The following is a 17,040-nucleotide window of genomic DNA, read 5'->3' on the forward strand; positions in this document are numbered from 1 at the left end:
GATCCACGTATTGACAGTAAAGATGAAGCATACCCAGATGGATTAAAAATGTGAGCAGTTGGGGCTGGAGAGATGGCTCAGTGGTTAAGAGCACTGGCTGCTCTTCTGGTGGGTCTGGGTTCAATTCCCAGCACCCACATGGCAGCTCACAACCATCTATAACTTCAGGGGGTCTGACACCTTCATAGATGCATGCATGCAGGCAGGACACCAAAGCTTATTTTTAAAAAATACATTGTTAATTTTTTTTTTAAGTGAGCAGTTTCACCAGGTATGACAGCTACTCACAGTATTACTATGGCTAGGGGCACAGCCTTCAGGATAATATGAGATATGGCTTTGAATGCCCCACCAGCCATTCAGCCTAGTTCATTCCCAAAGGTTCTGCTCCAAGTGGTATAATAAAATGGCATTTTATTCAAGGGGCTTGCAGAATAATAGTAACTCCCTATTCAATACCCCCTCCCCGAATCTCACAATTAAAACAATCATAGCATAATTGAGCCCATTTCAAAGTTTTCTTAAGTAATTTGACATGCCAACCACTTTACATTTCAGGCTTTTATTGGCTGAAAAGTCTGTCATGAAATGCAAACACACCTGACAGTAATTTAAAAAGGGGCGCACCAGAGAGCTGTTCAGGAAATAATATCTGAGCTAATTAAAACCACGAGTTAAAAGCTTCCTGTTTCTTCCTCCAGTTGCCCTAAGGAGTGACCTTTCCTTTTTCTGCTTTGGGTTCTTTGCTTCGCATGCAGCTAGAGGTCCTCACTGCCTGTGATGGCTCCAGAGAGCCTTGGCCAGAACCATCTACATCATGGCTCCCCCAAGCACAAGCCACGCCTGGCTTCCCAGCGGCAGGGTGGATGGATGCTCAGGCAAGTGAGTGTCCAGGAACTGACTTGTGAGGGCTACAGGGGCAGCTGCAGTGACCACAGATCCGGTCAGAAAGCAAAAGCAGTTGTTTCCAAAGGAGAGCCCTTGGGAGAAGCGTGTTGGGGAAAGTGGGATTCTTGGGGAAGGAAATAGTAGATTTACTACCCGCTTTTCACAACTCCTTCTCCTTCTTTCTTGAGTAAAGATCTCATGTAGCCCAGGCTGGCCTCAAACCTGAGGATGACCTTGAACTTCTGATCTTCCTGTCTCTATTTCCTGAGTGCTGGGGTTATATGATTTTAGGTGATGCTGTGTGGTACCTAACCAGGCCTTCTGCATGTTAGGCAAGCACTCTTCCAATGGAGCTACATCCAGCCCCATGTTCTTCTTGTCTCTGGGAGTCTTTCTCTTTTCTCACGGACCTGACACACGACAAGCAAGTGCTCTATGCATGAGTTATAGCGTGAGCTATGTGTGTACTTCTCTAAACCGATGCCATCCCCACCCAGCCCTAGTGAAGACTCCTTCGCTGGCCCTGAGCCACACAGCAAAGCACAGCTTACCCACTGGATTTCTTCGGGACCTTCCACCTTTGGTAGCATCACACTAGAGGGAAGAACTCGGGCCTGCAGGATGGTCTCCAGGTCAGCTTCAGCCAGACCACTGGACACTGAGTTGACTCTCACACACTTTTCTGTTGGGCCCAGGTCAAAGTCTTCGAGAGTTCTTACTATTCTCAGTCGAGCTTCATCCTGTGAACATTGAGAAACATGTACCTAAATGTTAAGGAAGACCCCAGGAACAGTCCCGGAACTCTGATGGACACTGTGATGAGAAGAGAAAACGGTAGTGGAAACAAACCATCCACACTCATAAGGGAGCGAATGATTTCTATGCATCATTCAAGACGGTTGGAACACAAGGGGGATATACCATCGTGCATACTGGCTGTGTACCTCTGAATGGCAGAGCAATGTGCTCATTCGTGTACTTTCTACTTGAGGGGGTAAAATAATTCACTGACTGGGCATGGACTGTGCGCTAACCATGGTTCCAAGTCTTTCCCCCCTTTTCTTCACTTCTAGTCTTAGAAGCTAGATGCCACTGGAGTTGTGGCACTAGCATCTGTCAGGACAGTCGACATGCAAGCCCTTGCACTTCTGCTCCCCGGGTATCACACTTTTTTTTTTTAAAAAAAGGATTCATCTGTGTTATTATTTTTTTTATGTTTTTTTCGTGACCAAGTTTGCATCTTGACATTCAATTAAGAAGGGGTTTACAGGAATCTGACATTCATGAAAAGTTCCCACTAATTCAGAGGGAACCAGTAATATCACTAAGAAATCCTTTCATGGAGTGCTTGACAAACAGACTGTTTTCTTTCATTTGACAGTCTCTTGCTGCAGCTATGAGAAGCTGAAAGTCACATTTGAATTATCCCAAGAAAAACCGTATGAAACCGAATATGTACCAGCTTTGAGCTGGAGGTGAAGACTGTGGGGTGGGTGGGGGCAAAGTGAGAACACACTGAGAGGGAAGGGCTGGTGATGAGAGAAAGGGAGTTCTTAGGGCCATTCTTTACCGCCAATTCTAGTTTCAAAAATAAAGTCCTCCATCTTGCCAACAGCCCTCAACAAATTCTCACTGCCAGAAGGAACACTCATCAAAGGTAGCTTCATTTGGGAAGAATGTTTATTATACCAATAAAACTTTAAAGCATCTAATACTGATGAATGCATTAAAAAAAAGAGGTGCTGGAGCTGGAAGTGTGGCTCAGTGGTTAAGAGCACTCAGTAATCTTGCAGAGGATCCAGGTTTAGTTCCCAGAATCCACTTGGTGGCCGCAGAGGGATACAGTCCGCTGGCCTCCATGGGCACTAGTCACAAACATGGCGCACATATATATACACATACACATATACACACATAAGCAAACATTCAAACACATAAAATTACATAAATCTTTGAAAAAACTGACAATATGTAGCCATTTGAATAGCAACACATATCTTAGAAAAGAGCTCCCCAAAGCATAGATAACCATGAATTATTTGGTGTGCATAGTAAGCATACCTTTAACCCTAGCACTCAGGAGACAGAGGCAAGCAGATCACTGAGTTCAAGGCCAGCTTGGTATACATAGCGAGTTTCATGCTAGCAGAGTTACATGGTAAGAGCCTATTTAAAACAAAAAGTGGTCGAATTATTTAAGCCAACATAAAGTCTAACCCCAAAGAGACAACCCAAGACAGTTGATTTAAACCAGACATAAGAAAGAATAGAAATCAGGAAGGCTTCCAATTGGGGCCTGAGCTAAACAGTGTTATGAGAGTGTAGCTTAGCATTATCAGCACAGGGGAAACAGCACCCAGAACAAATTTAGGATGTCTCTGTGCAAACCTGATTTACAGAGTGTTGGCTGTGCATAGGTAGGCTGGATTTAGGCAAAAGCAAGAGAAAGCATATGAGATGACGCAGCCAATAGTGACTCGAGTCCACACGATGCGTGGCCAGTATTTAATGTTTCAGATTTGTCTTTAATTACATACGCATGTGTTGTAGGACGTATGTACACACAAATGCCCTAAGAGGTAAGTGGCATCAGACTCCCCTGAAGATGGAGTCACGGGCGGCTGTGAACCACACTTGATGAGGGTATGGGAACCAAAGTCAAGGCCTCTTCAAGAGAAGGATGAGCTCTTAACCTCTGAGCCCCTCTCCAGTACCCACCCTTGCCCAAACCGTTGTTTCAGAGTAGAGTCCACTTAGGTACTCCATGTATTGTGGCTGCAGAGGCTAACGGGGATGTACGGATGACCGAGCACAGGAGTCGGCCCAATAGCAGGGTTCGAAGGCTGTCTGTCGTACCAGGAGGGGTTCCTCTGCCTTCAGAAGTGCTTGTTTTCAGATCCATAGCCTCAGAGAACCTAAAAAACCAGATCATGCTGCACACCGTCCAGAGAGTTACTAGGTCTGGATAGTCTGGATTTGCAAACATTCTAACTTCTGGATTCTCACCCTATAACAGGTCAGCCTTGCAGAAGATCCACCAAAACACTGACTGGGAAAATAAAAAGTAATTCTCTAGGTTGTTTAAGGGTAAAAATATTATGCCGTCAAGCTAAGTATGGTGGCGCACTCAGGAAGCTGAGGGAGGAGGATATCAGGTTTTAGGCCAGCCTGGTCTACATTACAAGACCCTGTCTTTAAAAAGAAAAGACTGAACAACATGTCTACCAAACGTGTGTGCTTGATGACGCAGAACCCCTGGCAAATCTCTAAACTGCTTCTCTGGTGTCAAACAGAACTGGACCCTTAAGCTGCATGGTTTTTTTTCCTTTGGATCTGAAGAGAAAGGTTTCTTCAGAGCTCATGTCCCAAGCCTGTTTGTGATTTTTCATCTGAAGTCAGATTGCCATGGTTTCCGCACATTCCGGCTGACTTCGTAAAACTCAATCCTTGTGAAATTGGCTGCAAACGAAGCCTCTAACTCCTGTTTCTAGGCATAATCTGATTAGTCCGCTTCATGTTATAATAATGAGCAGCCAGCACTCGGCATTTTCTTCCTTTTTGTTTTTTTTGGCTCAGAATAAACAGGGCGCTCTTTCCTGGCATGGTGGCGTACCTTTCCAAAGAGAGAGAGGATGGCGTTTGAGGTATATTGCCACACAACACCTTATTAACAGGCTGCTGATTGCTACAATCAACGAGGAGCGGATCCCTCTGGTACGTATCCCAAAAAATATCCAACAACCTTACTGAATTTACACCAACCAACAAGTGTGTGGATTTTTTTATTATTATTTTAATGGTAAAATATGTCACTGTGCTAGTAAATACACCCAAGCCATCTGTTGGGCTGTGAGGAAGGCGGCTTCTAAGAACAATTAGTGGTGTGTTTTCTCTGAGTTCTGTCCACCCGGTGGTAAGGAGAAAGACGTTCTGCGGTGCTCTGTTCGTTTGACTTCTCCGTACCATCTTCACCATTCCCTTCCCTTCACACATCTTTTTCTCCAGCCTTACTCCTCCCACCATCTCCATCTTCAGGTGGGTTAATAAGAGGTCTCCAGGCGCCTGTCACACTCCCTCAGTGGGGTGCTCAGAGTGACTTTCAGACATTTTGAAAGGAAGATGCTTTGTGGAGGAAGAACGCTTCGGGGAGGGAAACCTGGTCTCAGGGAGGCTGAGGAGGGATCACGCTGCAAACGGCACAGCCTCGTTAATGGGTCCTCTCAGAACTGATAAGCTTGAAGGCTGAATGGATCCTGGAAGTGTTCACTTAGTGCCATTGGGTCCTCTGTTTCATGTCTGACTGCAGATTTCACGTGGCTTTCAGACAAGTTGGGATGGAGCGGAATCTTCCAAGGCCCCTGCTCTGAAAAGTGGCCTTCCCAAAGCTCCTGCAACTGGTCGATATTCCGTGCCACAGGCTACTTGGTGCAGTGGACCAGAAGCTAATAAAACTGTCCTTATGCATAAGCCACAGTACTATGTGACCGTGTCTGGGCCAGGAACCAAGGCGTGCTATGATTTCAGATCCTGGATTCCTGTCACCTGGGTAGGAGACACGCTCTGGTGACGTAAGGAAGTGGATAAATCAACCATCCCCAAGACTCCGGCCTCTGAAACTAAGGGAGAAAATCTGCGTGCAGTTGGTTCAGTTGGCACCCATTAGAGCTAATAACTAACCATCCTCGCGAGTTTCTAGCTCAGAACGAGGAGATCTGCAAAGAAAACAACATCCGTCCACTTTTACACTCCAGTGGAAGGGGTGGTCCCTCGCGGCGGGGCGGCACAGTCTCGCCATCTGGAGAATAAATCGAGTGTGAAGTACAGTATAGTTTGGGACCAAGCTCCGTGGCGGCCGCTCAGCAGTCAGTTCATTAGCCCCAAACTTCCAGGGATTAGAGGAGCATCAATTCTACTGTCGGATAGGATGAGACAGACAGGGCACGGGATTCAAGACGCATCGAGACATCCAGGAGCCCCCTTGGGTTTATTTATAGAACCACCGAGTATAAACACACTCAAATACGTGCCTTAAATAACAGCATCATCACAGTTCCCTAACATCTGAATTAACACCTTCCCTCTGCGCTCCCCCTCCTGTCCCCCCCATACACACAAACTGTGAACGTTAAAGTACACCCTTTACCAGACGGGGCAAAGCTTGCCTCCACTAGACGCTGAGATCCGGTAATTAAGAAGTAGGAAGGACCTTCTAGACTCGGGGGAGATGTACAGCCTTTGTAATTAAAAAGCACATATAAAATTAATATTTTCATTCCATAGAGAGAAATGCCATGTCTTACATTCCAAAGCAGTAGGAAATTTTTCTTTTTCTAGATCGACCCCTCTTAACCCGTTTCTACTGCATCTCACTTGTAGTGATGTTACAGGTGTGGACTCTTCCAAGTTTTGAGCATAAGGTCTTGATATCAGCTTCTTTATATTAAAATTGTCAAGGTCAAGTTTAGCTTAAAACAAAACAAAAACATCAAAAAAAAAAAAAAAACCCCAACAACTCTGTGCGAACTGTTCCATTTAAAGACCTCCTTTTTCATCTGCTTTCCAGAGACACAGAGTAAAAAGCGGAAATGCCTGCAACACAACATAGGTCATCGTCAGGAGACCATAGTGCATCTCTTTATAAACATACAGACTTCATCGTCACAGGGGTCACTAAGAGGGATTGTAGTAACTGAACTGAAAAGCATGTTCCTCGATTCTTGCAAGCTGGCAGTGTGTTTCATGAGGCAAGAGACAGTGTGGGCATTTAATACGGCATTAATTGTACAAAATAATGAGTTTTGTTCCAACTTTTCAGAGGTGCACAGGGCATATTTTGACCATATGACTTTCTAGTTCATGGGTTTTTGTTGTTGTTGTTGTGGAAAAGAAATCTTGGGTTGTTTCCTGAAAGGAAAAAAAAAAAAAGGAAGGAAAGAAGGAAGGGAAAAAAAAGAAAACCTTGCATTGATGACATTCTGTGTCTTAACTGGCTTAAAATTTTATGTCTTGACTCATCCTACAGCCTTCTACGTGTCATCCCTATTTACTGTGAAACGACAGATTTTGATACAGGAGAGTTTTTGATGTGTTAATCATGAAAGATACATTAAGACAAGGCTTACGGCAAAAAAAAAATAATTACAAACCATCTTTCAAGAACCAAGAAGGCTCAGGAAGCTTATGGTATGTACTGAAATTTCTCATCTCGGAGATTTAATCAACTCTACAACAGGCAAACACAACATACAAACACAATGAGGACATTCAAAACTCCATAAGAAGAATTAGCATTTCTAACAGAGCCAGCCAGAGAGGCTCTGCGGTCAAAGGTCCCTGCTGCCAAGATGGAGGACGTAAGACTGATCCCCCAAACCAGGTGATGGGCACTGGCTCTGTCAGGTTGTCCTTTGACCTAAGTGGGGTGTGCTCCGCATGCACCCCCCTCCCCACATCATCAAGAGTAAAAGACTTAAAAGTATTTCCAAAAGATACTAGAACCGTGGCTTTGAGTGACACAAGCTTTTACATGTACCTCACGTCAAGGCGTGAAGACTAGACATTTGTGTGTTTTACTGTATATGACTGTCACTAAAAAAACAGAAAACACACAATAAACAAATATCTATCTCCAGTCAATGATAAGCATGTGGTAGGAGAGAGGGAAGAGTGGGGCTGTTTGCAACTTACATGGAAATACATTTTAAAAGATGAGCTGATGACAGACAAGAGGACAGACGAAGACAGGCAGAGCTGTGTGCTAGAGGGAAAACACAGCAGAGAACATTTGGCATTCATTGTATAATCTTTCAAATTTTCTAATGTTCAAAATTCCGGTGATAAAATTGAGAAAAAATATTGTGAAAAGATTTCTAAAATTTCCATATTTGGAAATTTTTAACATAGTCAGTGACTGACTATGTTTGTTAAAAACAAACACAACCTCACAAGTCTCCTTGACATTTGTGTCTATCTGAGTATCCCCACAATAAAATGTTTAAGAATAACAACTTTCACTTTGTTATCTGAGGAAACAATTTGTAGACAACTATTTGTGAGTTTTTGGTGGGTTTGCTTTTTGTTTGGTTTTGGGTGTTGTTGTTTGGTTTCTTTTTTCTTTTTCTTTTTTCTTTTTTTTTGGTTTTTCAAGACAGGGTTTCTCTGCAGCTTTTTTAGAGCCTGTCCTGGAACTAGCTCTTGTAGACCAGGCTGGCCTCGAACTCACAGAGATCCGCCTGCCTCTGCCTCCCGAGTGCTGGGATTAAAGGTGTGTGCCACCACCGCCCGGCTCTTTTTTCTTTTTGAAGATTTAATAAGCACTACATGTATGTCTGGTGTTCTCAGAGGCAAGAAGGTGGCGGCACTGAATTCTTTGCGGCTGGAGTGTGGGTGATCATGGGTCATCAGGATGGTGCTGGGAACCCAATCCAGGTCCTCTGCAAGAGCCACAAGTGTCCCTAACCACTGAACCCTAGTTCCAGTCCCTTGGTAATGCTTTAATGAGGCAAGCTTCATACAATGTAGTTCACCCACTTTTTCTTTCTGCATATTTGCTTTGCTTTGGAACTCAGAGACATAATATAAAACCTTCCGTAAATGGCTTCTTTCATATGTGGTCATGTGTCAGGACTGGCTCGTGCTCCGTCATCTGTCAGCACCTTTTACTGCCAAACAATATCCCATCGTGTTAACACGGCACGTTATACTTAACTATCATCAACTAATGACATTTAGGTTGCTTTCTAATTTGGGGCTGTTATGGGACATGTTCTATGAATACTTGTGAACCCCTCCTTTTTATAATGTTCACATACACTTTTAATTCTCTTGGGTTTGTATTTAAAAGAAATGTGACCCCTGGGTCACATAGTAACCGTACGCTCAGCATTCGGAGGAACCGTCAGCTGGTTCACAAAGTAACCTTACCGATTTAGTAGTCCCATACGGCAGTATATGGCTAGTGATAAGGGCCATAGGATTAGATGTGAAGTAGGGTTTAGCTAGTGGAACAAAACCTGCCACCCATAGGCAGGGATGGCCCTTCCCACAGAGCCCGAGAGGAGCAAGGGAGGCTGGGATTGGGCTTGGAGACTCTTAAAACTAAAAATTTCAATAGCGGCAGCAGAAGGAACATCCCCGAGGAGGGAGCCGGAATGGACAGATGGGATGACTTCAAGAGGACAGGCACTTGCCATGGACGAGCCTGAGAATCTAAGTTCAAGTCTTAGAATCCACAGTGGAAGGAGAAAATGACTCCTGAAAGCTGTGCTCTGACTTCCATGTGGGTGCTGTGACACGCACACGCATGCACACACACTCACACACATGCACATACACACACGCACACACACATACTCACACGCACTCACACACGCACACACTCACACACATGCACATACACACACGCACACACACATACTCACACGCACTCACACACGCACACACTCACACACATGCACATACACACACGCACACACACACAGACACGCACACACACACATACACGCACACACATGGAAACGCACACACACTCTCGCAACACACTCACATGCGTGCACACATACACACACACACACAAAAACCAAGTAGGTGACCCACATATATGAAGGAAGTCAAGGGAGGGGAGCCCTGCCTACTGGCAGAGGGCTGTACAGAGAGACAAACAAGTCTACTAGAGCAGAAGAGAATTAGCTGAAGAGCTAAGAGGACATGAATTCACAGGTGCACCCTAAGGTCGCTCTGGACCAGGTGCCCTGTGTCCAGGACTGCACTTGGGGAGGTCTGTCCTTGGTCAGGGCCCTGCTCAGTCCCACCCACATTGAAGCACCTTCCTTTGGGAGGGTCTGAAGGCCTAGAATGACTCACTGCCATTCACCTACTGTTTGGGGACTCCAGTCCAGCCCACTGACACAGCAGAGTGGGTGGCCAGCCACCTCCCTGAGCACACCTGCTAATTGGTCTCCCTCCACCCGGCCCCTGGCAGACTGAGAAGGTGTCTCTCTTCCCCAACTGGTACAAAGTACCGCTGGAGCCAAGCTGCCCTCTCCCTTTCCTGGTATTTATATTTCACGACTTCTCTGGGTTACAGGAGGTAATTAACTGTTTTGGTTTAAAAGCCCTCCTGCTGGGTCGCAGTCTGCGTGGGAGAATCAAAGTAAACAAGCAAAAGGGAACCGCGTCATCAAAGGCCTCCGCACCTACCTTTCTTCATTATGTGAAGGGAAACGCGGCATTTGCTGCAGGTGCTGCAGATCGCCGGTCGGGGCAGGATCCCCGTGCTTCCGTTCTTTTTCATGGTAAACCAAGAGTGATCGGTTCATAATTTAATGAGGCAGGCTTACCAAGGGTCCAAACACACAGGAGATAACAGGCACATCACCTGTGCCCTGCCTGAACATTTGTAACTGATGCTGGCAACACTTTCTGCCAGGTGACCTCCTCCAGCTACATTGTGGGAGGAGGGTTAAACGTCTCCTCTCCGTGTGCACATCAAGAACCAGTTACTGGGGCTGGGCGCCTGGCTCATTTGGTAGAAGTATTTGCCTAGCATTGCTGAGGTCCTGACTCCAACCTTCACACACTGAGTGTGGTGGGGTTCACGGGTAATCCCAGCTGTCAGGAGGCAGACAGGGAAGGTAGGAAGTTCAAGGTCATCCTAAGCCACACAGCAAGTTTCTTGCCAATTTGCGTTACATGAGATTCTGGGTTTTTGTTTGCTTGCTTGTTTGTTTTAGGGTTCTCTGTGTAGTCCTGGCTGTCCTGGTACTCACTCTGTAAACCCAGCTGGATTCGAACTCACAGACATCCACCTGCCTCTGCCCCCTGAGTGCTGGGATTAAAGATGTGCACCACCACCAACCAGTTTGAGGCCAGCCTGGTCTACAGAGGGAGTTCAGGACAGCCAGGTCTACACAGAAAAAAATCAACCAACCAACCAAATTCTAAAAATTTATTTATTATGATTGTGTGTATGTGCATGATGGGATGGAGCTATTTCTCCCCTTCAACTTTTTAGTCGTTCTGGGGGTTGAACTGAGGTCCCCAGGTTCGTGCAAGTACCTTCACCTACTAAGCCATCTTGCCAGCCCAAAACCAACTTTTTTTTTAATTAAAGTCTAGCTTACTCCTATATAGGAAGACATGATTCTCTACCCATCACCAAGGCTTGGAGGCATACTGGGCCACATTTTTCTCTGGCTGTCCATGGTGGGTTATGAACAAACAATGACATTGGGGTCAGAAAATCCTGTCTCTATGTCAGCCACTTCAGCAACACCTCAAGTGCCAACACAAAGAAACCAGAGTCCATCAGTAGGGAGTTGCAGCACTATACCGGGAGGAGTAAAAACACCCGGCGGCTTGGCACAAGCAGCCTTGCCACAAAGCAAAGCCGGCTAAGCTCACTGCAGTGACTTGCCTCTGACTCCCTCTCTTCCCAGAGCGGAACACCAAGTGACAACAACTTGAGTCTGTTAGTCATTTGTCTTCCTAGCAGCCAGGAAGGAAGAAAATTTGGTCGAGCAACATGGGCATCAGCAGAAGCCACAGGAGAACAGCTATTTCTACCAGTGCGTTAAACTGGACCGTGACTCTCCTGAGCAGCTGCTCACACGGACTAGACTTTAGAGCTAAAAAGAAATTAATAAAAAGACAAAACAAAACAAACAAACAAAAACACTGCCTCCGTCAAACAAACAAACAAAAACTTCCAGACAAGAGAGTGTCTGAGACAGAGTCTCACGTACCCAGACTGATCTCAAGGTTCCTGTGTAACAGAGAGTGACTTTCAACTCCCCGCTTCCACCTCCCGAGAGCTGGGGTATCACAGGTTGAGTATTTCTGAATGTTAGACAAGCACTCATGTTAACCCTGCTTAGCTTGGGGCCTTTGAAACCTGGTCGTGCTGGAGAGCCTTGGATGCCCTGGAATTCACTATGTAGCCCGGACTCAAAACTGTGGCGATCCTTTGCTAACCGACTCTGGAAAATTGGAACTGCGAGCCTACACCACCACACCTAGCTTACTTTGGTCCTTTCACATGACACATGTACAGGCATTTAAACATTTTTACATTTATTTAACGTGCATACTTGTCTGTGTGTGAGCAAGTGTGGGTGCCTTGACATACACATGGTCAGACTCAGGTCATCGGGCATAACAGTGATCCAACTTATCTGCTGAGCCATCTTACCAACCAAATACTTTAAAGAGTCTTACACTCTTCTAGAATAAATTGATAGGTATTTTAAAGGGTTGTACTTTTCCATCTCATTCATTTTTTTCTTAAAATCAACCATGAAAGAGATGAAAAATAACAGGGGGTGGCTGATGGTGATGACCTCAAATCCTTTTGTTCGTTTGCTCGTTTTTGTTTTTCGAGAAAGAATTTCCTCTGCAGTCCTGGCTGTCCTGGAACTCCTCTGTAGATCAGACAGGCCTCAAACTTGAAGATCTGCCTGCCTCTGCCTCTGGGATTAAAGGGGGTGCATCACCCCGTTTTTTTTTTCGAGTATTTCCAGACTGGTCTCTAACTCACCACATGGGGTTATACAGCCAAGGACAAGGATGACCCTGAACTCCTGATCCTCCTCCTCCCTTCATTTCTGCAGCACTGGCTGGAAGAACTTGACCCGATTTAGGAGGAGCTGGGGATCTAGCCCAAACATGCTGGGGCAAGCAGAGAGGGTATCAACTGGGCTACATGCCTGGCTCTCCAAAAATAATTTCTTTATCTATGTTGTATATCGGAGTGGGGGAGCTCGAGTGTGCAACAGCCGGCATGTAGAGGTAAGAAAACAACTTTGGGGAGCTGGTTCTCTCCTTCCATTACATGGATTCCAGGGATCCAACTCAGGCTGTGGTGTGAAGCACCTGAACCCAATGAACCATCTCTCTATATTTGCTTCATTTTTTTTTTTCCGTTAAAGAGGGAAATTTTGTGGTCTGGTCACCACAGAGGGCCGCTCTCTGGGGACCACCTACACAGGCAGCGGCTTTGCTTCCTAGTCTGCAAACGGGTATTGTAGAGGTGGCAGGAGCCACATTACTGAGTGCACCAACTCCCACGCACGGGATCGTCTCTAATTAAACCCCCCGCCCCCGTGAATGCTAACAAAACAATAACGGGCCGGCAGCGCAGTTGGTTCCCCCCTTGCTTTCCACCTTTCCCGTGCCAGCCCTTCTCATCCATTTCTCGGCAGCTTTGCTCCCTCGCTGGTGCCAGCCAGGCAGGCGTACTGCGCAACCACTTGGGTTTTCTTTCCTCTTTCTGCGCCCAGTAAATTTTCATAAAGCGTTTAACGTGCGAACAAGTAGGTTAATTTCCCGAGTGGCGAACTCAGAGCTGGGCACCACTGCCGCGATTTGGCTTCTGAGGCCAGGGCCTCGGCCCCAGCAGCCAGAAACCTTGCCAGATCCTTCTCTGAACAGCCCCAGGTGCGATTTAGCAGAACAGATTGTGCGGACGCTGGATGGCCCGTGTCACAATAAAACGGTATCCTTTCTTCCTGTGAGAAGAAGGTGGAAGCCTCTTGGGCTGGCGGTTCTGCCAGCAGAGGCCCTGGACATGTAGGACAGGGGAAAGGCGTCCCATCTGGCCACACACACCTGGCCTCAAGAACATCAAAGTCCTAACAACATCAGAGGTCCCCACTAGCCCCTGCCATATCGCGTCGTTTTCTCTAACTGTAAGCGGAGCAGGAAACCCAACGGTTTACATTAATATGCAAAAGATGGAATAATCACAAGGAAAACTGCAAACTCTTTGAGACTGGCCTCTAATATACACCTGGCTGGACTCTGCATCACACCTTGATGGGGAGTGACCTGGGAAGAGGACAGTGACTCTGTTTTGACATTTAGGTGTTGGCTCGCCCAGCAACGGCCAGGCTGCTGGAGGAAGGCTCTGTGGAGAGACGCCAGGCTTCACAGCTAGCCGTGCAAAGCTCAGAAATGAGAACAGCCTGTTCCCTGACGAGAGTAACATTAGTGAATCTTAGAAAAGACCAGCCTGGAAGCCAAAGTCCCCAGTGACAGCGACTTTACTCTTAGTGATAAACAACTCATGAATAGAACAGTGGAGTCCCCATGCCCATGGCTCTGGAATAAAACATGCAGATGCTTTTTAACTTATGATAGGGTTCAATCCTTAAACAGATAAGTTAAAAAGGTCAGATACTTGGGAGGCCGAGGCAAGAAGGATGTCAGGAGTTCGAGGTCAGCCTGGGTTATAAAGTGGGGCACTAAACAAGTAGTCTTATGTAAAAAATGCAATTCCTAGCCCTAACCTACAGCCCATCCCATTCCAGGAGCATGGCACGCTGTAGAGTTGGCTGTTTCCTCTGAGGGTCATAAGGCCGACTAGAAACTCTTCTCACTGCCTTCCTAGCAGTCCTGGAGAAGAGTCAGGGCATATTTGGTTATCCACAACCACCTCAAAACAGAGAGGTTCTGGGAACCGAACGCAGGTCATCAGGTGGGGTGGCAACTGCCGAGCCAGTAGTGAACGTACATTTATGCTCATGACACACAGCGATAGCAGCACGGGGCGCTTGCTTGCATCTAGGCAGATCAGAGCGCAGAGGAAGAGGCATGTTCAACTGGCCTCATCTTTGTTTTAAAATTCAGTCTGGGACCTCAGCTTGGAGTAGGATGACGTGCAGGCTGGTGTGGAAGACTGGAAGCTGGAGTTCCATCCTCACCACCACATAACACTGGGCATGGTAGGTTCGTGTGAACTGAGCCTCAGTTGTGAAAATGCCTCCATAAGATCAGGCTGTAGGCAAGACATTTTATTTTAGGCAAGGTAGGGCATTTTACTAATTAGTGGTTGACGTGGGAGGGCCCAGCCCATTGTGGGCAGTGACATTCCTGGGCAGATGGTCCTGGGTTCTATAAGGAAGCAGGCTGAGCATGCCAAGAGGAGCAAGCCAGTAAGCAGCACCCTTTATGGCCTCTGCTTCTGCTCCTGCCTCCAGGCTCCTGCCCTCTTTGAGTTCCTGTCCTGACTTCCTTTCATAATCAACTGCGATATAGAAATATAAGTCAAATAGATCCTTTCTTTCCCCAAGTTGCTTTGGCCAAGGCGGTTCATCACAGCAACAGAAACCCTAACTAAGACAGTGGTTTATGCCTGTAATCCCAGCACTCTGGAAATAGAGACAGGATGATCAGAGATATTCAAGGTCAGCTTCGGCTATATAGAGTAAATTTGAGACCCAGTGTCAAAAAGGGAGGGGGGGGGTAACAACAGAGTTTGATGCAGGTAACGGTAAAGTATTACAGTCAAATGACCTAATACCGGCTGTGTGCAGGATCCATGCATCTATTGGTGCTGATCTGACCTTTAAAGGTGCAAGTATCTTTTTGCCTTCTAGGTTGGCATTTTGAGAAGCCAGAGATTCAATGAGTACTCATCTCGCTTCTGAATCTGTTACCCCTAATTTTTTTACAAAATTATTTATTACATATACAGTGTTCTGCCTACACCCAGTCTTTATTTTTTTGTTTTTCTTTTTTTGTTTGTTTTTTTCGAGACAGGGTTTCCCTGTAGTTTCTAGAGCCTGTCCTGGAACTAGCTCTTGTAGACCAGGCTGGCCTCGAACTCAGAGATCCGCCTGCCTCTGCCTCCCGAGTGCTGGGATTAAAGGCGTGCGCCACCACCGCCCGGCCTTACACCCAGTCTTAAAACAAGAGTAAACATTATAGGTGACAGGGAAGGCAGAGGTTTGTTCAAAAGCATGCAGGTCATCTAGCTTAGAGTAGGCAGCGCATACAGCAGAAACAATGACTCCCAGTCCACCTCTGACTTAAGGTCAGGGAGTTCACACTTGTTTTTGCTCCTCAAGGCCAAATAATAGGACATTTGGCCAAAGGTGTGGTTACTGGATGTTTTGAGAAGGAGGTGATTGTTTGTCCTTTGAACCATGGTAAGGAAGTCTTTTGCCATCCCCTATTTGCTTTGGGTAAAAAGGGCTATAAGAAATACATTTAGGGCTGCTTCAGTATTCACTCAGAGCTTTCCAGAGTTTCTCACTCCACTATTCAGGTGCTGTCCGACAGGCTAACTGATCCCGACAAGATGCTGCCCCAACAAAGTCGAAGGTGAGAGCAATTCTGCGGCAATGGTGTGGATAATCCTTTTGCTCACTGTGAATATGCATTGCTCTCCATGGTTTAATAAAGGGCCAACTGGCCAATGGCTGGGCAGGAAGAGGCTAAGTGTGAGAGCCAGACCGAGAGAACACTGGGGAGAAGACAGGCAGAGTCATTGGCCAGACACAGAGGAAGCAGGAGATGAACATGCCTTGCTGAAAAGGGTGCCACCACATGGAAGAGCATAGACAAGAAGTATGGGTTAAGTTGTAAGAGCTAGTTAGTAACAAGCCTAAGCTATCAGCCAATGATTTATAATTAATGAAAAAGTCTCCGCATCAGTTACTGGGGAGCCAGCAGTCCCAAAGGAAAACCCCACCTACACAGCTCCTGAAGGTTGTCCTGGAACTTCCGCTACACTCACAGTGTAGAAATTATTCCTGCACTCACACACATACACACAGAGAAAAACAGAGACAGAGGAGACAGACAGACAGACAGACAGGAGGCAAATACTTCCACAGATAGAAGTCAGCCATCCAAAAAAAAAAAAAAAATGTTTGCATGCTAAAATTGGATTGTGAAAGAGAAGACCACAATTTGTTGTTACTTAAAAACCACTCATTTGGAAAGAAATGATCCAATGTTGTCATAAACACTGTGACGATAAGCTGCTCAGCCTCCACTGTGAGCTATAAACTGATGCACACCATACTCTGAAACCAAAACAGGGGCTGGAGAGGGGCGGGGCAGTTAAGGGCACCTGCTGCTCCTGTAGAGGACTTAGGCTTGATTTCCATGTTTGGGGCTCACGACTGCCTGGAACTCCAGTTCCAGAGCATTCCACACCTTCTGGCCTTTGCAGGTACCCACATTCATGAGCACACACACATAAATATGTAAAAATAGAATACTTAAAACTGAAATGGAAGGTATGCAGGGAGAGCGATCTTCTAAACATGTGCTGAGAGCTCTGAGAACAGGCAAATATATTCTAAATATGCCACAAGATTGCTCAGTGAAACTGAAACGCCTGAAAGGACAAGGTCGACTAAGAATGGG

The 17,040-nt window shown here is 46.2% G+C and overlaps 1 protein-coding gene across 4 annotated transcripts in view; it reads right to left on the reverse strand.

The window, feature by feature from the left end:
- Clybl (citramalyl-CoA lyase) overlaps positions 1-17,040 on the reverse strand; it is a 287,801-nt gene that overhangs the window by 94,308 nt on the left and 176,453 nt on the right. For all 4 annotated transcript variants that reach the window (XR_006020670.1, XM_042054112.1, XM_038310333.1 and 1 more), the window contains exon 3: positions 1,440-1,628. Coding sequence is in view for 3 of the 4 variants with exons in the window: in XM_042054112.1 (XP_041910046.1) it covers positions 1,440-1,628 (189 nt within the window). In the remaining variant the exon portion in view is untranslated. The remainder of the gene's footprint in view (positions 1-1,439; positions 1,629-17,040) is intronic.

This window comes from Arvicola amphibius, chromosome 13 (genome assembly GCF_903992535.2).
Source record: "Arvicola amphibius chromosome 13, mArvAmp1.2, whole genome shotgun sequence".
Classification (NCBI taxonomy): domain Eukaryota; kingdom Metazoa; phylum Chordata; class Mammalia; order Rodentia; family Cricetidae; genus Arvicola; species Arvicola amphibius.